Source organism: Panthera pardus, unplaced genomic scaffold (assembly GCF_024362965.1).
Source record: "Panthera pardus isolate Hobbes unplaced genomic scaffold, ASM2436296v1 HiC_scaffold_17, whole genome shotgun sequence".
NCBI classification, from domain to species: domain Eukaryota; kingdom Metazoa; phylum Chordata; class Mammalia; order Carnivora; family Felidae; genus Panthera; species Panthera pardus.
Window position 1 is genome coordinate 110,255,074 of NW_026526732.1, and position 21,643 is coordinate 110,276,716.

At 43.7% G+C, this 21,643-nt stretch overlaps 2 protein-coding genes across 2 annotated transcripts; one reads left to right on the forward strand and one right to left on the reverse strand.

Moving 5' to 3' along the window:
* Nucleotides 1-13,890: 13,890 nt before the first annotated feature.
* LOC109252668 (histone H2A type 1-H-like) lies at nucleotides 13,891-14,519 on the reverse strand. The gene is made up of 2 exons (XM_053905324.1): nucleotides 14,515-14,519; nucleotides 13,891-14,392 (listed from the first exon to the last, which is right to left on the reverse strand). Exons 1-2 carry the CDS (start codon nucleotides 14,517-14,519, stop codon nucleotides 13,906-13,908), a joined length of 492 nt encoding a protein of 163 aa, XP_053761299.1. The 3' UTR covers nucleotides 13,891-13,905.
* Nucleotides 14,520-14,606: 87 nt separating this feature from the next.
* Nucleotides 14,607-15,050, forward strand: LOC109252682 (histone H2B type 1-A-like). Its single transcript, XM_053904841.1, has one exon. The coding sequence runs from the start codon at nucleotides 14,634-14,636 to the stop codon at nucleotides 15,012-15,014; it is 381 nt and encodes a 126-aa protein (XP_053760816.1). The 5' UTR covers nucleotides 14,607-14,633; the 3' UTR covers nucleotides 15,015-15,050.
* Nucleotides 15,051-21,643: the final 6,593 nt, after the last annotated feature.

Below are 21,643 nucleotides of genomic sequence, written 5' to 3' on the forward strand. Positions count from 1 at the left end.
TTGGGGCACCTGGGGGGCTCAGTCGGTTGAGCCTCGGAATCTTGATCATAGCTCAGGTCTTGATCCCAGGGTCGTGAGTTCAGGCCTCACGTTCAACTCTGCGCTGGACATGGAGCCTACTGTATTTACTTTTTAAGTTTATTTACTTATTTTCAGAGAGAGAGTAAGTCGGGGGCGGGGGGGAGGCAGAGAGAGGGAGAGACAGAATCCCAAGCAGGCTCTGCGCTGTCCGCACGGAACCCGACGTGGGGCTGGATCTCACGAACCTTGAGATCATGACCTGAGCCGAAATCAAGAGCTGGCCACTCAACTGAGCCACCCAGGCACCCGAACGCAGCCTACTATTCTCTGTGTGACCATATTACTAATATGGTACACAATTAGCTTTATTCATTTCAGTTTAATTTCAGAATTTGCTTATTTGCCTCCAGATTTCTTGAACCATTAACATGGCTCACATTTCCCCCCTTTTTACACATGGGCAGCACTCAGTACCCAGTTTCTCTTTCTTTCTTTCCTTCTTTCTTTCTTTCTTTCTTTCTTTCTTTCTTTCTTTCTTTCTCTTCCTTCCTTCCTTCCTTTCTAACTTCTTTCTTTCTTCTTCTTCACTTCACAATGTATCAAGGAGTTTTTCCTCTATCATTATGAGAAGGCTGGATCCAAACCAGATGAGAGTTCATCCATCTGGTGCACAGCAAGCCAATAAAAGCAGACACTGAGCTATGGCAGTGAAGAAAGATGGGCTATTTATTGACATGGTGCCATCCAGGAGAACTGGAGCTAATGCTCAAAAGTCCTGAACTGCCCGATGGCTTATACAAGCAGCTGGGTTTAAAGGGTGAAAATTCAGGGTAAGGGGTAAGGGGGTTTGGATCATGCGGATTGATTAGGGATTAGGGTCAGCTGAGATATTTCCTTTCTCCATCGTCTTATCCATTCTGGTGTCTCCCTTTCTGGTGTTGGTGTGACTGCAGTGAGATAGTCGTTCTGCTTCGGGGGTCCTTGCAATCTAGGGGCCTGGAGAGAAACATTTCCAGCAGATTGCAGGAGTGACGCCATACCTAAAGTCCAAGGGCAGACGTTCTACATCCTGTGACTGTTACCAGGCTGCAAACTATTATTGTTTTTTTCTTACAAACGTGGCACGTTAGATTTGTTATCTCCGGCAGAACGGCATCCCCCCAGACTTTTTGGGGAGGCAGCTTTTATGTTTTCCCTGAGGCACTTTTACAGGATTTTTTAACAGTTACTAAGGGCTACGAGACTCTGGTCAGAGGCAGCTAAGAGCCATATGTGTATAAATTGTGGAGTCGGTGGGGGCTTGTATCCCAGTTTCAAGATGATTCTCATTCATTTTTGTGGCTTTCCAGGTGCTCTAGTGTGAGTCTGTCCTGGAGATTATTCACCGTTTCCCCTATGATGGACATTCACATTATTTCCAATATTTGATATCATATAATTATAATAATATAAAATCCTAATAATTATAATTGCCAATGTTTTATGTGATAATATTTCACATTATAGCATATATAATTATAATAACTATATGAACAACTTTGTACATTTTTGCTATCTCATATACGTGGAATTGTATTTTCAGGGTACATTCTTAGAAGTGAGAATTCCTGGGCCCAAGGTTAAGGCAGATGTTACTTTGTGAGATTTTACTCAATGCCCCCACCATAGGTGTTCTATTGCTTTACCCTGCCACCAGCAAGGTGTACATGTGCCCGTGTGCCTGTGTCTCCCCAACATCGTCACCTACGTGTGTTGTACGATTTTTGACCACGTGAGAGGCAAGGAATGGCTTTTCCTGTATAATTTTTTTTTTACCTCTATAGTTTTAATTTGCCCTCTATTTTGATTGTAAATGAAATTATGTTCCTATTTAAGGGCCATTTGCCCTGTTTCCCCCCTGTGAACTTTCATCTAGTTAAACAGGAAAAGCTGAATTTGTCAGGATGTTAACGTCACTCCGTCCACAAGTCTGGGATGCCTTCTTATTTATTCAGAGCTACTTTTGAGTCTTTTAGGAGTGTTTCAGTTTTTTTCCCGTGTGGGTTTTGCATGCAGACAGATCATTTTATTGTGTTTTGCTTTACTGCACTTCACAGGCACACATCTTTACAAACTGAAGGTTTGTGGCGACCCTGTGCGGAGCGAATCTGTCAGCGCCATTTTCCTAAAGCAGCATTTGCTCACTTTGTGCCTCTGTGTCACGTTTCAGTAATTTTGCAATACTTCAAACATTTTCTTTATTATTATATTTATTATGGTGATTGCGATCATTGATTATACTTCCCTGGAAGCTCAGATGATGGTTAGCCTTTTTTAAAAGAAATAAGCTTTTAAATTAAGGTATATCCATTGTTTTTTAGACATAATGCCATTGCATGCTTAATAGACTACAGTATGGTGTGAGCATAGCGTTTATATGCACTGGGGAACCAAAACATTCATTTGAGTCGCTTTATTGTGATACTGGCTTTATCCCACTGGTGTGGAACCAGACACACAAAACGTCTCCGAGGTATGCCTATATATTTCTTATGAAATTTGCTCCTAAGTATTTTATATGCACTATTTTGTGGCTTTTAAAAATTTGGTCTTGGGGTGCCTGGGTGGCTCAGCCGCTTGGGCGTCCAACTTCGGCTCAGATCATGATCGCACAGTTCATGGCTTTCTGCTGTCAGCACAGAGCCTGCTTTGGATCCTCTGTCCCCCTCTCTCTCTGCCCCTGCCCTGCTCTCTCTCTCTCAAAAGTAAATAAAAATTTTTTTTTTTAATTTGGTCTTTTTCTTTTTTGTTATCTTCTAAATGGTAATAGTTATAAATATTGCTATTGATTTTTGTGTTCATTTCGTATCCTGCCGCTGCACTAAATTATCTTGCTGTTCACTGGCTCTCTTGAGTTTTCTCCAAGAAAGTTCTGTTACTCTGTTGTCTACAGAAAGTAAAACTGTGCCCTTATTCTTTCTGATTCCTGGACTTCGGTTTTATCCGTTTCTGGTGCTCTTCTGGAGAGCGTTTATATAGCACTTCCGTACGTTAGTCAGTGTTCCAAGTACTTTACGTACACTTATGCTGTTAATTCTTGCAATAGACCTGCCATTATCCTTGCTTCACAGAGAGATTAAGCAACCTACTTATAAGGAGTTGGTGTCAGGATTCCAGCCTTGAGCGTAGCTGTTGGGTTCTCCTCATACCCTCCATCTTTTAGAAAATAAAAGTTTCCCTTAAATTTTCTGTATTTTCCTTCCTCTTGGTTCAGCCACCTCAGCATTCTAATCTTAGCTTGGAGTCGAAGCAAAAGCAGATTTTCTTTTATTTTTTTCTTAATACCAGCGCTCTCTTAAGGAATGTCACACACGGCTTCAGATTCTGCGTGAACACTTTCTGCTTCAACTGTCTTTACCTTAAAGCTTTTGAATGCAGGGGTAAGTCTGGGGCGAGTAGGAGAATGGCACTACTCTTTTGCCACCGATTGTCCCAGCATTTTTCTTTTATCTTTTTTTTTTTAAGTTTATTTATTTATTTTGAAAGAGAGAGAGTATGTGAACACGAGCAGGGGAGGGGCAGGGAGAGAGAGAGAGAGAGAGAGAGAGAAAGAAAATCCCGAGTCCCGAGTCAGCACAGAACCAGACGCAGGGTTCCAACTCCCAAACCATGAGATCGTGACCTGAGTGGAAATCCAGAATCGGAAGCTTAACCAACTGAGCCACCCAGGTGCCCCTGTCTCAGCATTTTTCAAATTGCAGTGTTCTGCTGTGCCTTGAAATCAATTTAGTGGGTACCTAGAGCATATTTGTAATGAGAAGGGTTAGAACAGGATTAAAATCTATTCAGACAGTCTTAAGTTTCAAGTAAAACCCATTCTCCTAGATTAATTTACAGGAAATATTTATTATTAATAATTATTTATATAATTATATAATAATTAATTTACAAGCGAACATATTAAGTGGACTGATTTATTGAAATGTGTATTGTTCTTGGGAATCAAGCTCTTTCTCTGAAATTGGGTGCACAGCTCTGAGAAAGAGCCTTTGGTGTTTGGTTTGTTGTTGTCTCCTTTTCCCAGAAATGCATATTCCTCGCTGGGCTTTACTGGCTGGAGACTTAGCTACACCTGCCTCTGCAGTGGTGGTCCTTGGTGTTCTTGGACGGCGGACAGGGCTGCACGGTGGCTGCCAGGTCAGGCAGGACGGTGTTGGCCTCGCAGCTGTCACGCCGTGGGCCAGCTCCATCCTCCTTCCGGTCAGCCTCGCCTACCTGCTTCCCACCTTCAAAAACAGAGAAAACAAAAATAAGGGCACTTAAGGCTCAACGGAGGGAAGGATCCTCGGGCAACTTTGGGTGCGGAAATGGAGCGCGCTTGGTGCTCTGATTGGCTAAGGTCGGGTAGGCGTCTATCCAACCAGAGAGTCGAACGGGCAGCCCTGCGTTTACATGTATATTCTGTTGTTATCGTTTGTCCAATCAGACCTGGTTGTCTCAGTCCTCATTTGAATACGCGGACTGTAAATACCCGCCTTCCACTGAGTCCCCAAAAGTGATGGGGCTCTCTTAGCAACTTGCATTCCTGTGGTTGATTCTCTGCGAGGTTTTTGAGTCTCTAGGGAAGACGATGAGGAATGCGAGGGCCGCCACCGTCGACATCACAACAGGAGTTTTGTTTGTTGGGCCCGACCCCAAAGCAACTTTGCCCTAAAGGTCAGCGAGGGTAGTGGGCGCCGAGTCTCCTGGGGAATGGGGCAGTGGCAGGAGGCGGGAGCCTCTCTGCTCCCCGAGGGTCGTGTTAGGCAGTTTCACTAGAAGCGAAGGCTTTCTACAGACCTGGAAGTTCTTCCATCAGATGGATGTTTCCTGTGTGATGACCACCGAAGACACCAGCTGGAAATAAGCACCGATTTATACGCCATAATTTTATTTTGAGATATATACATGAAATCATATCATCTGTAATCTTTTAGGATTGGCTTTATTTTGACTGCATAATTCCACAGAGGTGTACCCAGATTTTTGCATGTATAGGTCGCTTTTTCCTTTTTGTTGCTCAGTAGCGTTCCGTGGTAGGGATAAACAACAGCCCGTTTAATATTCACCTATTAAAGGACCTTTTAGGTCTTTGTGTAAATGTAAGTTTTCATTTCTCTGGGGTGAATGCTTGGTAGTGTAGTGTGGGATCATATGGTAAACATACATTTCGCTTTTTAAGAAACTGCCAAGATATTTTCCAGTGACTATACCATTTTATTTTCCCACTGGCAGCATATGAGACAGGGAATTTCTCCACATTTATGCCAGCATTCAGTGTTGTCACTATTTTTTATTTTAGTTGCCTAATAGGTATATATTGGTATCTTATCATAATCTGAATTTGCAGTTTCCTAATGGTCATTAATGCTAAAGGTTATTAACTTCCATGACTTTTGCCCATTTTTAATGGGATAATTTGGATTTTTTACTATTGAGCTTGGAAAAGTTCATATCCTCTAATTTTTTTTCTTTTTTAAATAGACTCCACACCTAATGAGGAGCTTGAATTCACTACCCTGAGATCAAGAGTCACATGCTCTATGGACTGAGCCAGCTAGAGCTCCAGAAAGTCTTAATATATTCTAAATACAAACTTTTTGTCATGTATATAGTTTGCAGATATTTTCTTTATGTGCATAGCTTCTCTTTTTAAACTTCTTTGCAGGACTTTCCACAAAACAAATGTCGTTACTTTTGATGAGATCTACCAATTTTTTTCTCTTCTGGATGATTTTGGTTTCATGTGTAAGAACTTTTTGCATAGTTCCAGATCCCAAAGATTTTTCTCTTTTTTCTAAAAGGTTTACAGTTTTACATTTTACCTTTAAATCTACCATCATCAGTTTCAAGTGAATTTTTGCAGAAGGTGTGAGGCTTAGGCTGAGTTTCATATGTTTGCCTGTTGGTCTTTGTTGAAAAGAGTATACTTCCTCCCTTAAATTTCTTTTTCATCATTGTCAAAAACTACCCGTGTTAGGGTAGTTGGCCCTACCCGTGTAGGACTATTTGTGGGTTCTGTTTTATCTATCCCTTCCTATTACTATACAGTCTTGATCACTGTATTATATAATAAGTCTTGAAATTGGGAAGAGCGATTCCTCCCGCTTTATTCTTTCTTTTCAAAATTGTTTGATATTCTGGTTCAGTTATTGGTTTTAGGAATTTTGTTTTCTTTTTTTTTTTCTTGTAAATTCTTTGTGATTTTCCACATAGACAATCACATCGTCTTTAAATAGAGGGAGTTTTATTTGTTCCTTTCAAATCCATAAGCCTTTAATCTCTTTTTCTTGCTTCATTGTACTATGAAGGACTTCAGGAGTTGAATTTATAATTTTTTTTTAAATGTTTATTTATTTTTGAGAGAGAGAGAGAGCATGAGCAGGAGAGGGGCAGAGAGAGAGGGACACACAGAATCAGGCTCCAGGCTCCGAGCTGTCAGCACAGGGCCCGACGCGGGGCTTGAACCCATGAACTGTGAGATCATAACTGAGTAGAAGTCGCATGCTTAACCAACTGAGCCACCCAGGTGCCCCAGGGGTTGAATTTAATGGTGATCATGAACATCTTTGCCTTGTTCCTGATCTTACTGGGAAGCACTGAGTCTCTCTTCATTAGGATGACATTACCTGTAGAATATTTGTAGATGTCCTTTTTCAGACTCAGGAAGTTCTCTGCTATTCCTAGTCTGTTGAGAGTTTTTAATCAGAAAAGGATAGTGACTTGTCAGATGTTTTCTCTGCATTCATTACTATGATCATAGTTTTCTTCTTTATACTCTTAATATGGTAGATGACCTGAATTTTGAATATTGAACCTGTCTTGCATTCCTGATCTATATACATTGTTGGACTTGATTTGCTATTATTGTTTCTGTGTTCATAAGGGATATTGGTCTGTAGTTCTATTTTGTACTGTTTTTGTATTGTTTTAGTATTGGGCTAATTTTGGAATCATAAATGGAGTTGGAAAGTATTTTTTCTTTCATTTTCTGGAAGAGATTGTGTAAAATCAGTGCTATTTCTTCTTTAAACATTTGGTAGAATTCTTTAGTGAAACCATCTGGGTCTACAGATTTTATTTGGTGAAGGTTTTTCATTACTATTTCAGTTTCTTTAAAAGATATAAAAATATTCAATTTTTCTAATTTATCTTGGATGAATTCTTCTGGCTTTGTGATTGCTTGTAATATTACCTTATCATTTTAATGGTCTGTTACATCCCCTGTTTTAATTCTGAGATTCACTAATTTGTGTTTTCAAATTGTGCCTTCTCTCTTTTATCATCAGTCTTGATAGAGCTTCTCAACTGTATTGATTTTTAAAAAAAGTATTTTTTTAACGTTTATTTTTTTTGAGAAACAGAGACCGAGCATGAGTGGGGAGGAGCAGAGAGACAGAGGGAGACACAGAATCTGAAGCAGGCTCCAGGCTCTGAGCTGTCAACACGGAGCCCGACTCAGGGCTCAAACTCACGAACCACGAGGTCGGAGCCACCCAGGTGTCCCTATATTGTCCCTTTTTAAAGACATTTTGTTTCAGTAGTTTTGCTGTTGTTTTTCTGTTTTTAATCTCATCGAGTTATCTTCTTATCTTTCTTTCTGCACTGAACTTATTTTGCTTTTTCCGTATCTTAATGTAGAAGTTTGTAGTAATGGTTCGAGAACTTTCTCCTTTTCTTTTTTTAAAAATTAAAAAAAAAAATTTAGAGAGCATGCACACACATGCGTGAGCAAATGGGGGAGGGGCAGAGGGAGAGAAAGAATCTCGAGCAGGCTCCACACTCACCTCAGAGCCAACACGGGGCTCCACCCAACGACCCTGGGATCACGACCTGAGCCGAAATCGAGAGTCTGGCCCAGGCACCCTGAACTTTCTCCCTTTCTGATATAAACATTTCGTGCTGGATTTCCCTTTCTTTTAATGGCATCCTACAAATTTTTTTAAATTAAACTTTGAGATAACTATAGGTTCACATGCAGTTGTAAAAAATATTACAGATACCACGTACAGTTTACTCAGTTTTCCCAAAAGGTACGTCTTGCAAAACAGTATAATGTCACAACCACGATGTTGACATTGATATAGTCAAATATAAAATACTTCCATCACAGCAAGGATCTCTCATGTTTCCTTTTCTAGCACAGACACTTCTCTGCCACCCACACTCCCTCTCAACTCTTGGGCCACTAATATAGTCTCAGTTTCTTTAACTATGTCATTGCAAGAATGTTTCTATAAATTGAATTATACAGGAGGGTAATCTTTTGCAATTGATTTTTTAAAAACAGACTTTATTTTTAAACGCAGTTTCGGGTCGACAGAAAGATCGGGCAGAAAGTGCATATATCTCGTATACCCCCTCTGCCTCTACGTTAGTGTGGTGCATTTGTTACAATTAATGAACCGCTATTGATATATTATCATTAACTAACGTCCATAATTCACATTGGGGTTCACTCTCTGTCGTGCAGGTTTGTGTGTCTATGGGTTTTGACAAACGCGTGAGGTCACATGTCCGCTGTAGAGTATTACGCAGAATGGTTTCCTTGTCCTAAAACTTGCCCGTGTCCGGTCTGTTCGTCCCTGCCCCCTCCCACCGCCAAAGCCTGACAACCACGGCTCTTTTTACTGTTTTTATAGTTTTGCCTTTTCCAGGATGTTCTTAGACTCCTGCAGTCTGTTGCCTGTTCAGACTGGCTCCTTTCACTCAGCAATATGCTTTTAGGATTCCTACTGCCTTTTCATGGCTTGATAGCTCATTTCTTGTTTTATCACTGAATCATACTTCCTTGTACGGATGTACCATACTTTATTGCTTCAGCCACCTATTGAATTGAATTGTGAATAAAACTGCCATCAACATTTGGGAGATAGATGTAGATCTTGCTGGATCCAACACAAAGCTCACATTTACTTTTGTAAGCAACGGTGTCTTTCAAAGTGGCTGTGCGGTTTTTCACTACAGCCGGCGATTAATGGTAATTTCTGTCATTCCAACCCCTGGCCACAATTGATGGTGTCGGTGTTTTGGATTTTGGTCATTCCAGTAGGTATATAGTGGTATCTCATTACGGTTTTAATTTGAAATTCCCTAATGACATAGGATACTGACAAGTGATAGTTCATGTGTTTATTTGCCATCTGTATATCCTTTTTGGTGAAAAGTCCCGTCATGTTTTTCATCCACGTTCTATTTGGATTGTTCGGTAATTTTTAGGGTAGAGTTTTGGAAGTTCTTTATATATCCTAGATGCTAGCGCCTTGCCATGTGTGTGTTTTACAGCTATTTTCTTTGCCTCGATAGCTTGTCTTTTCATCCCCTTAAGAGAGGGTATTAGTTTCTTGTGGCTGCCATAGCAAATTATGACTTCTTTAGTTCTAAATTATTCTTCTTTAGTTCTGGCAGGAAGAAGTCAAAATCAAGTGTTGGCAGAATTGGTTCCTTTATGCTCAGAGAAAGAATTTGTCCCGTGCTTCCCTCCTGGTTTCTGGTGGCTTCCAGGAATCTTCGGCGTTTCTTAGTTTGAAACCATATTGTTTTCATCTCTGCCTTCATCTTTCACATAATCTTCTCTTCTCTGTGTCTTCTTTTTGGTCTCTTATAAGGACACTTGTTATTGAACTTAGAGACCCTTCTGGGGCCCTTAAGATGATAGGAGATCCTAGATTGCCCAGAAAGAACACACGTACCAACCTAGAATCCAAGCAGAACGTGAATGGCTGGGATTCAGGAGAATCAGAAGAAAGATGTTAGGAATGAAATGACTTGACTCTTATTTAATTTATATATATGTTCATATGTATATATAAATATATGTGTCTATATATATTTAATTTATGTATTTAATTTGTGATAAAGGGAGAGGAGATTCATTTGGGGATTCCCAAATTTTGCTGCCAGATTTTAAAGGGAAACTGTCAGTGATCCAACAATATTGTTATTTTCCAGGGAATGCAACAAGTTTGTTCTTATTTTCAGCATCGTGTTATTTGGGGTTCATTGTTACATGATGGTCATATATTATTGCTTGATTAACACACTGTGTAAGAACATCCAGTAGTTTAAGATGGGAAGAAAATTATATGCCACTTTTATTTCCACTAAGTAGAAAGTTAAACGTGGTCCAGTTCTGGTAAATATCAGGATTTCAGAGGACTCGTGGGGCAAGGGAAGAAACTATAAGTGACAGACCGGCTTATGTCACTGCCCTCATATGGATTCTAGCAGCACAGGATAGGATTGGGTTGATGACCCCATAGAATAGAGTCACAACGTTCTGTTGATCCAAAAATAGCCTCAGACGGCCAGCCATACCCCATGTTGGCGTTAAGTTTTCTTAATTGCCTTATACTATTGGAAGAAAGAGGAAAATTCCATCCCTTAGCTAACATTCATGTTGTTTTTTCTGCCTCTTCTCCCTTATTTGCCAGTTATCTCTCAGTGATACCCTTGATGAAAAACAAGGCCATTTCAGGGGCTCTTGGGTGGCTCAGTTGGTTAAGTGTCTCTGACTTTTGATTTTGGCTTAGGTCATGATCTCGAGGTTTGTGCTCATAGCACAGAGCCTGCTTGGGATTCACTCTCCCTCTCTCTCTGCCCCCACCCCCTTCAAAATAAATACGCTCCTGGGTGGCTCAGTCGGTTAAGTGTCCGACTTCAGGTCAGGTCACGACGTTGCAGTCCGTGAGTTCAAGCCCCACGTCGGGCTCTGTGCTGACAGCTCAGAGCCTGGAGCCTGCTTCGGATTCTGTGTGTCCCTCTCTCTCTGCCCCTCTCCTGCTCTCTCTCTCTCTTTCTCTCAAAAATGAACAAACGTTAAAAAAATTAAAATAAAAACATAAATAAATGCACATTAAAGTAAAAAAGGCCATTTCATTTCACCCAAAAGAGTACTGTGATGAGGAGCCAGGATTAAAGACCAAACGCATTTAATTGACCATGGTGCTGGAGATAGGATTTGTGCTGTACCACATGAATTTGCCAGACAAAAATGTGCTTGCAAGTGAAAGAAACCCATCACTGAAATAGATTAAGTACAGAGAGGGAGGCGTTAAGGGTCTTCTGCTGTGGTTACCCTCAGAACGGAAATCAAGGCTGCTGGGACTGACACAGAAACATAGACATCCTCTATTCTCTTTCAGCAGCCACACATTTTTTTTTTCTGGTGTCACCTTCATTTTGTTAAATTTCTCTAAGAGCAAGAGAGACTCGGCCACCGGCATCTCTGGATCAAGTTTCTAAAGTCTTCAGACTGCCCTGCAGCCCTCCGGATGCGTCCCTTCACTCTCCAGGCTGGAAGTCTCAGGGAACATTCTTAGTGGCTCAGCTCAGGCAGCATTGCCACTCATTGCGGCTCAGAGAGTGCGCTTCCTTTACTGGCGAAATCTGCAGGCCGTGGCTGCTTTGGCCGTTCTTCATCCTCCCAGTGTTCTGCACAGCAGGTTGTGAACCCTTCATGAAGTAGGAGATGCCAGGAAACAGTAGAACAAAACAGAATGATGGAGAAGATCTCAGAATCTTAGAATCCTTCCACAATGGCGTGCTGTTTCTGAAATCTTTCCTTGTAGTTACTGGTATGCATGTGTATTTCCCAGTGTGACCTCGGTCATAATATAAAATGTATTTCTTTTTTTCACTAAAACAATATTTTTAATGTTTATTTTTGAAAGAGAGAAAGACACACAGAGTATGAGCCAGGGAGGGGCAGAGAGAGAGGGAGACACAGAATCCGAAGCAGGCTCCAGGCTCGGAGCTGTCAGCACAGGGCCCGATGTGGGCCTCGAACCCACGCACTGTGAGATCGTGACCTGAGCTGAAGTCGGACACTTAACCGACTGAGCCACCCAGGCGACCCTGAAATGTATTTCTTAACGTGTGTTGTAGTAAAAAGAATTGAAATGTGCATATTTGAATTTTATGAATGCTGTCATTCCTGGATTACATGCTTGTGTAACCCATTAACTCGTAGCGGTGAGGCACTTCCCCTTGTTTGGACTGTCTCCTAACCTTTGAGCACGATTGCTCATTTAACCCCTGTGCTCTTTGTTCGCCCCCTTCGATGGTGATCAGGTATACTTATTTCCACTCCTGGGCTTCAGCATCAAGCCTTCTTTGTCCTAGTTCCTTCCCAGTATCATTTGTCTTTAATCCCCCCCATGCCCCATTTTTCCACAGCCCGATTCCAGTGGAATATTACATTTCTTTGACTAAGTGCTTGCTTGGGCTTCCTGACTTCATAAATGAGAGACAGCCAACATTCACCAAAAATGTCCTATTTATTTTATTCATCAAAAGTTTCTCATCCAACACAGTTTGCATGAACCGGAGGTGTATAAGGAGCATGCTTCCTTCATTGGATGTTATCATATCTCTTCAACACAGACTTTTTTCAGAACCTGGAGCCATTTCATTCGCTGTAGATTTGTCTTTTCCTTAAACGTCTAAGAGGGTACGTGCTTGGAAGCCTGTCTTTGAGGCTGGTAGCTCATTGGTGAGCTGTTTTTTCTCCCCATGTATCTTAGCCCTCACTCATTTCCAACATTAATTTAAGCAATTTATGTGTTTCCAGAAATCCTTATATCTCATCAGTATTTTTAAATAAGTTAACATAGGTTTTATTTCATGTGTCTTTGTAATTGTGAGACACTTCCAATTCTATAGGTTTAGACAAAGATGTTAATTTTTAATTTTGTGAACGTTTAAGGAATTTTTGTAGCTCATGTACTGTGCAGACTTTTGTTTGTTTTGCGTTGTGTTTGGAGAGTTTTAATGATTTCATTTTTGTACAAGACTTGTGCATTTGGCCGCTTTCCTTTTTCATGTTTTGTGGGTTTTTTGCTCGTATGCAATACTAACGGATCAGGAAAACATTTGCGGGCCCCTGGGCAGCCCGTGGCTTAAGCGTCCAACTGGTGATCTCCGCTCAGGTCACCATCTCATGGTTTGTGAGATCCAGCCCCGCATCGGGCTCTGTGCGGACAGTGTGGATCCTATCCTGCTTGGGATTCTCTCCCCCCCACCCCCTCATGCTCTGCCCCTCCTCCGCACCTGCACGCACTTTCTCAAAATAAACTTGAAAAAAGATATTTGCTTCAAGTGGGTAAACCTCTTGAAATCAGTTCCTAGTATTCTAGGATAGAAAGTTGCCTTGTCACCTTACAGACTCGAATATCGCGGCTAGGATTTTTACCATCAAAATGGTATCAGACATTTTGATAGAACACCGAGAAATATACCTCCTATCCCTTTTTACTGTTTTTCAGACAGGCGTGAAATATTTGTGCCTTTTCTCTTTTGGCTAATTAGCAGGTCATGGTTACAGACTTCAGGATACGGAAGAATCCTAGAGCTCTTGGAATGGAAGGAAAGCCCTTGCTGTGGGCACTTGAGAAAATAGGCCTATAGATGCCTGTTGATTCGTTAGCTCCTTGGCTGACCTCCTGCAGGCACGCCGTTTGCTTCTAATCTTCGTGTAGTCTAACTCTACCGTCATTAAAACACAAACCCTCCAGGCAGATTCCACACCTTCAGTCTTTTTCACGGGAGTTGGGTGGTCACAACAGCCCGCATCTAAGTTGGCTCTGTTCCCCCACCCCTGGAAAATGGCACTTCTGCCCCCAGCAGCCCGCTAGGCAGCAGCTCTGAAGACTCTCAAGGGCAAGGTCCATCAGCTCCATTGCCAAGTGTACTGCTCATTAAGGTGAACTGCTTCAGAGGCCGCGGGCACCACCGACTGGATCGTTTTTGGAGTCCTGTATAAAAAAAGAGTTGTGGTCAATTAAATCCTTATTCGTTGCTGAATCAGCGGTCTCCAAGCCCAAGCGGTTTCTCAGAAACTGAACAGCTCTGAAAAGAGCCTTTGATTCAGTTGTGGCTTTGTTTTTCTCCGTTCTCCGGAAGCGCAGGTCCCTTGCTGGATTTACTGCTTGTGAGACGTTGCTTGCTCTGGACTTCGTGGCGGTGGCTCTCGGTCTTCTTGGGCAGCAGCACGGCCTGGATGTTGGGCAGGACGCCGCCCTGCGCGATGGTGACGCGGCCCAGCAGCTTGTTGAGCTCCTCGTCGTTGCGGATGGCCAGCTGCAGGTGGCGCGGGATGATGCGCGTCTTCTTGTTGTCGCGGGCCGCGTTGCCCGCCAGCTCCAGGATCTCGGCCGTCAGGTACTCCAGCACGGCCGCCAGGTACACCGGCGCGCCGGCCCCGACCCGCTCGGCGTAGTTGCCCTTGCGGAGCAGGCGGTGCACGCGCCCCACCGGGAACTGCAGGCCGGCCCGCGACGAGCGCGTCTTGGCCTTGGCGCGAGCCTTGCCGCCCTGCTTCCCGCGCCCAGACACGGCCAAAGCGCAAACGGTTCTAACGGAAAAGATTTCCGTTAGGGCGGGTACAGGGCCTATTTATATTCTGACTTGGGTTGTGATTTGCTATCTGATTGGCTGATCGTCTGGGATCCAATCTGAGGACCTTCCTGGAATCACCTCATGTACCATCATCCAATCAGATGTTGGCTGCCCGATGCGTCATTGAGCGCCGTGCCTATAAATACCACCCTTGCCGCCCTCCAGTCTATTAGTCTGATTGGAGCTGTTCAGTAGTCATGGTGGAGCTGATTTCCAAGGGCACGACCATTTCCAAGAAAGGCTTCAAGAAAGCTGTAACCAAAACCCAGAAGAAGGAAGGAAAGCGCAGGCGATGCCGCAGGGAGAGCTATTCCGTTTATGTCTACAAGGTGCTGAAGCAGGTGCACCCCGACACCGGCATCTCGTCCAAGGCCATGAGCACCATGAACTCTTTCGTTGGTGACATCTTCGAGCGCATCGCGGGCGAGGCGTCGCGCCTGGCGCACTACAACAAGCACTCAACCATCACGTCCCGGGAGATCCAGACGGCCGTGCGCCTGCTGCTGCCCGGGGAGCTGGCCAAGCACGCCGTGTCCGAGGGCACCAAGGCCGTCACCAAGTACACCAGCGCCAAGTAGAACTCCTGCCACTAGGCAAGGTTTATAACCCAAAGGCTCTTTTAAGAGCCACCCACAATTCTGAAGGGACTGTATAAGCTTAATGTGAGTTGGTCTTCCATCTAGAGAAACTTCTGGTTTTAACCAGCAAATTGATTACACTGCTTGCCAAGTTTACTTTGCTCACCGTAGAACATGCTTGAAGAAAATGCTTGAGAAATAACTTCTCACTAGAGTGGTTGCATGGACTGTCTTTTAGTTTTAAATATGTATTTATGTTCTACGTATTTATAATGTATGTTATGTATTAAAATACATAATCTATATAATCCTACATCTGCACTTTTCAGTGAGGCTTGAGATCTAGGTGAAGCAATTTGGAAAGGGGAGTCATTTGAACGGAAGTTGCAATAATCCTGTGTCCTTGGAGAGGTCCTTCCATGGGCCGTGAGGGCCATGGGAATATGGCTTGCCTTTCTCTAGGAGTCTTAGTTTTAAGTACCCTCTCAGATTACCAGGCAAGGAGCCTGGAGCTGTGGAAAAACTCAGGACAGTCTAGTACCCGAGCATTAGGTTATTACCTGTTTTGCTCCCACTTTACATTGGCTGGTGTGTGAAAAATGTCCTGTGGATCAGGCTAGCTGTCCATTGACTGCTGACACTTGAGGACCAAAGCTCAGTTTGTTGATCTGACTTCACTGGAACATTTATTGCCATCCCTAAACTGGGCTGTTTGTTGAACAGATTGACAAGAGTGTGGAGATCTTGCTGCGACCCCTAATTCACATTTGTTACCCAGTAGTCAGGCTAACCACAATCAGCCTGGCAAACAGGTAACGTGAGTTGAGTTGACTCTCTTTTGCGTAACTTCTTACAAGTTATAATAGGATCATCTTTGTTTTGTGATTGGATCATTAAACTCGCATTTGTGCTATTACTGGACTCAAATACCGAGACGTCTCCAATCGGGTCCTATGGTATTTATCAAAATAGGATGCCCAGTATTCGAGTCATGTGACTTTGGGTACAAGATCATAATCATCTGGATGCTTCTCAGAGAGCCCACAAGCATTCAAAGAAAATCAGTGATGGGCCACCTGGGTGGTTCAGTCGGTTAAGCATCTGACTGTTGGTTTTAGCTCACGTCATGATCTCGCATTTCGCTGACAGTGCGGAGCCTGCTTGGGATTCTCTCTCTTTACCCCTCCCCAACTCTCACTCTTTCTCAATCACTAAAAAATCAATAAATCAATAAACTTAAAAAAGGATCAGTGATAAAGGCCATAGAAATGGACATTAAAAAGAAGGGATCAAATTATTATAACTACTTCCCAGAGACCTGTGGTCTATCTGGAGTCCCCAGTTTGACTGTTAATTTCTATTTTTATTCCTCCCTTTTAAAAAATAGATTTAATGTTGGGGCGCCTGGGTGGCTCAGTCGGTTAAGCGGCCGACTTCGGCTCAGGTCATGATCTCACGGTCCGTGGGTTCGAGCCCCGCGTCGGGCTCTGTGCTGACAGCTCAGAGCCTGGAGCCTGTTTCAGATTCTGTGTCTCCCTCTCTCTGACCCTCTCCCGTTCATGCTCTGTCTCTCTCTGTCTCAAAAATAAGTAAACGTTAAAAAAAAATTTTTTTTAAGTAGATTTAATGCATATACATTTTTGCAGAGAAAAACCCAAACTTTAGCACCATTTGATTAAATATGTGTAGTAAAAATTCATAGGAGAAAAGTATCAACGTGCTTCTGTACATAGTGAGACAGCCGCTGAACGCCTTAGCTGGGGGTCCTTCAGGGAGCCAGCAGATGGGACATCTGTGCCACACTGTATAGGAAAGGGGCATCATCTCCAGTCGGGGTCAAGCTGCACTGATTATACCTTATGAAACAGCAGGTATCCACACAGCTCCCACATTCTTATCAACTCTGGAGTTGAAAGGTATCATTTTTCGGTCTGGTGCTTTCCTTTATCAGCATGTATTTAAGATTCATCCATTTTTGTTCTGTGGATTAATATCTTGTTACTTTTTATCAGTGAATAACTCTGCTGTATGGATATACCACAGTTTGTCTATCCATTTACCTATTGCAAGGGATTGGTTCCTTCCACGTTTTAGCCCTTGTAAGTAAAGTTGTTATAAATACTTGTGTGCAGGTTTGGGCCGCCCTGGGTGGCTCAGTCCATTAAGCGTCTGAGTTTGACGCAGGTCATGATCTCAGAGTCCGTGAGTTCGAGCCCCGAATCGGGCTCTGTGCTGACAGCTCGGAGCCTGCTTCAGATCCTCTGTCTCCCTCTCTCTACCCACCCCCCATCTGTCTGTCTGTCTGTCTGTCTCCCTCGAAAGTAAATAAATGTTAAATAAAAGTAAATACTTGTGTGCAGGTTTGTGTGGACATAGTTTCAGACCGTTGGGAAAATGTCACCAGGAGCACAGTTGCTGGCTTGGATGTTTAGCTGTGTGAGGAACTCTTCGATTGTCTTCCATAGTGACTGTGCCTTTGAGCAGTCTCACAAGGGGTGAACGAGAATTCTCGTTCCATACCCTCGTCAGCATTTGGTAATGTCATGTGTTGGATTTTAGCCGTTCTAGTAGGTGTATAATATCTCGTTGTTTAATTTGTATTTCCCTAATGACAGTTATGTTGAGGGTCTTGTGATACGCTTGTCTGACATCTGTATATCTTTTTGGGGAGATGTCTGTCCAGATCTTTTGCCTGTTCTTTAATTGGGTTTATTTTACCCTTGAGTTTCAGGCGTTTTGAGAAATATGTTCTGGATACAAGTCCTTTAGAAGATACATGATCTTCAAATATTTTCTCCATCTGTGGTCTGTCTTCTCATTCTCTTACCAGTGTCTTTAGCTGAGCCTATGTTGTTAATTTCAAAAATGTCCAGTAGAAATATAATGCAAGCCACAAATACTGGCCACATATGTCGCTTTAAACTTTCCAGTAGCCACATTCAAACAAAAAAGAAACAGGTGAAAGTAATTTTAGTCAAACATTTTGTTGAATATACCAAAAATATTATAATTTCAGTGACTCAGTCGGTTAAGCATCTGACTTTGGCTCAGGTCATGATCTTATGGTTCGCGAGTTTGAGTCCCACATCGGGTGACATCAAGCCCCGCTTTGGGTGAGCCCTGCTTCTCTCTCTCTCTCTCCGCTTCTCACTCACTTGCCCCCCATCTCAAAATAAGGGTATAATTTCAACATGTTATAAAGAGAAAAATTATAATTTGCATATTAAAAAATTAGGGTTTTGAAATCCCATGTGCATTTTGCTCTTACGGCATGTCTTAGTTCAGGCCTGCAACATTTCAAGCGCTCAATTACATGTGGCTAGTGGACACTAGACTAAACTCTCTCTCCAGGCAGCCTAAACCGTACCCCTCGCTCTAAACACCTATGGCAGACGCACACATCAGTCTCTGCGGTCCCGCGCTCTCCATGAATTCTAACCAGTAACTTCAGCTGCTTACTCCTCAGCATCACTTCTCTGCTATCACACAGCCACCTCTGAATTCTCCCCGCGAGGATTCGCAGTGTCCCCTGACAGAGCGTTTTCAATCTCCGTGGTTCGTTGCACCCATGGGGCCGCCCCATTCACACGGTTGTTCAAGCCAGAAATGTGGTATTTTTCCCGGTTAGTTCCTTTGTTCAGCCTCTGCTTCAATCTATCTGCAAGCTACGTGGATTTTACTTCCTGTATGTTTCTGTCGTGTGATTACTTTCCACCCTCTCCACCGCCACCGTGTTTGTCCAGACCCCGTCATCTAGGGCACACATGGATTACTGTCCCTCCCTAGTCTCAGTGCTCTTAATCTTGTCTCCCCTAAAACCCACTCTCTGCTCAAGTGACAAAGTAGTCTTAGAGGAGAAAACTTTTCGTTTTCACTAACCATTACCTGAAATGTAGCATTCCTTTCCATTATGAATACCGAAGAGCAGTCAGAGCAGTCAGATTAGCCATACTGGTGGCTTCGTTGACAAGGAAATCACAGCTGGAGTCACAGCACTTAATCGCGGTTACAGATTTCTCAGGACATTGTTTATGCTCATGAGAACCTCAAAATGCTGTAATTGTTATTTTGCTATTTGAAGTGCGAATGAAGAAGCACAAATACCACTGTATCAAACATTTTAAAAATATTTTGAAAACTATTTCAATCTGGCACTATTTTTTTTGTTAAATATGTACTTAGGTATTTCTTCTAAGAAGATGTATATAGGATCAATTAGACTTCAAAGGAAATCCATAGTGCAGTAAACTAAGAACCCCTGTTTAAGGGTTCCAGCAAACATCTTACGCATAAAGGAGACAGATGACATAAAAATCAGATGGCAGAATTCCCCTCATATTCCACTTGGGATCAGATGACTGAATCTTCCTTAGTGTTAGACAGATTCCTTCCTCAAGGATGCCGATTCTCTGGTGACAGGATACTGGGGTTACTAAGGTACCCCATTCTGTTTGTGCACATGTGTCTGCCAGAAACATACATCTTTTTTTTTTAATGTTTATTTTATTTATTTTTAATTTTTGTTAATGTTTCTTTTTGAGAGAGAGAGAGCATAAGCAGGGGAGGGGCAGAGAGAGAGGGAGACACAGAACGGGAAGCAGGCTCCAGGCTCTGAGCTATCAGCACAGAGCCCGATGCGGGGCTCAAACTCATGAACCGTGAGGTCATGACCTGAGCCGAAGTCAGACGCTTAACCGACTGAGCCACCCAGGAGCTCCTGTCTTATTTATTTTTGAGAGAGAGGGGAAGAGAGCAGGCGGGGGAGGGGCAGAGAGAGAGAGAGAGACAGAATCCCAAGCAGGCTCTGTGCTGCCAGCACAGAACCCAGTGCAGGGCTTGAACCCCAAACCATGAGATCGCGACCTGAGCCGAAACCAAGAATCGGACGCTTAACTGACTGAGCCACCCAGGCGCTCCAGAAACACACGTCATCATCGTCATCGTCGTTTTTATCAATGAAACAGAATTTCTCCCATTACTTGTGCCGTCCGCCCCCGAACGTGATTGGAGACGAAGAGCTGAAGAACATCGGGGGTCAGATGAGAGCTAACCTTTCCTGGAGGGCGAGTCCGAATCAGGAAACTCTGTTTGTCGGTTTCCCCAGGGCAGCTGCAACAAGTTACCACAAACTGGGTGGCTTAAAACAACAAATCTGTTCTTTCACTGTTTTGAAAGCCAGAAGTCCAAAATCAGACGGCCGGCAGGGCTGGCTCTCTGTGGAGGCTCTGAGGGAGGATGTGTCCCATGTCTCTCCCCGGGCTGCTGGTGGCGGCCGGCAATCTTGGGTGTCCTTGGCTTGCAGCCGCCTCGCTCCGGTCTCTGGCCGCCTCAGGTTTCCCGTGGCCCCCTGTCCTGCATCTCTGTGTCTGTGAGGTCCCTCGCCTGTCTCTTATTAGGATACCTTAAATCCAGGATGATCTCCTCTCATGATTCTTTTAATTACATCTTAATTATAGCCCATTTACAAACAAGGTACCGGGGATCGGGACCGGGACACGTCCTTTTACGGGACGCGGCTGAACCCATCACACATCACAAATTAACAAGCCGCCCCAAAGGTTTGGCTTAACGTGGGTTCGCTCAAAATTTGCATCACGCTACCTGGGCTGATGTGACTGATTGATGGCTGGGCAAATGACTCTCTTTTGTCTAGGGGAGTGGGCAGGCATCGGGTCTCAGAACCTCTGGAACTGGCTCTTGGTGCCAGTGGGCTTGGTGACCTTGAGCGTGTTGACCTTGAGCGTGGACCCGGACTGGCCCGTCTGCCTATGTGACAATGTCGCTGATCCGGCCATCCCTGGGCAGGGGGACAGGTGCAGGGACACGTTCTTGTCGATGTAGGCGGGCTCGGTGGCTCTCCGGGACATCTGGAAGCCCAGACTGATGTCCTTATGGAGCTTCTCCTGGCCAGTTTCTCCAAGCGGGACCTTGTTATTTTGAAAGATGGCCAGCAGCTTTGAGTAGGCATGCTCAGCCTGGATGTGTACTGTCTTCCAGGTCACCTGAGAAAAAGCTGGACTGAAGTATTTTTAGGGGTGCCCGCGTGGCTGTCGGTTGATTTAAGCATCTGGCTTAATTTGGGCTCAGGTCGTGATCTCACAATTCATGAGATCCAGCCCTGCGTCGGTCGGGCTCTGTACCGACAGCGTGGAGCCTGCTTGGGATTCTCTCTCCCTCACTCTCTCTGCCCCTCCTCCGCGCACTCTCTCTCTCTCTCTCAAAATAAATAAACTTTTTTAAAAAGCTGGACTAAAGTAGTTTAGACTAAATTATAGACCATGCAAAGCCTTCTATGGGCATTTATATCTCCCTCACTCACGACTGACTGAGAACGTGCATGTTCTGTCTACCTCGCTGTACTAGAAGGGAAACACAGAGTAAGGTTCTGTCTGGTTCTCTGACGCACATACCTTCATTCACTGAGCAAATGTTTGCAGAATAGAGAAAAGGGAAACAATTTTAAAACCCTTTCGGGAAACTAAGGAATAATAATAAAATGCAGCCACTTGGCCTGACTGGCCCTCCGCTAGAGGGAGAGCGGTGGTGCCTGCTGGGGCAGCGGTGAGGACGTGAGCTGGTCTGGCTCACGCTGGCCCCGCTCCCTGGGAGGCTTTCCCTGGCCCCGCATA

Coding starts and splice junctions, on each gene's coding strand:
- LOC109252682 (XM_053904841.1), top strand. CDS start 14,634: ATGGTGGAGCTGATTTCCAAGGGCACGACCATTTCCAAGAAAGGCTTC.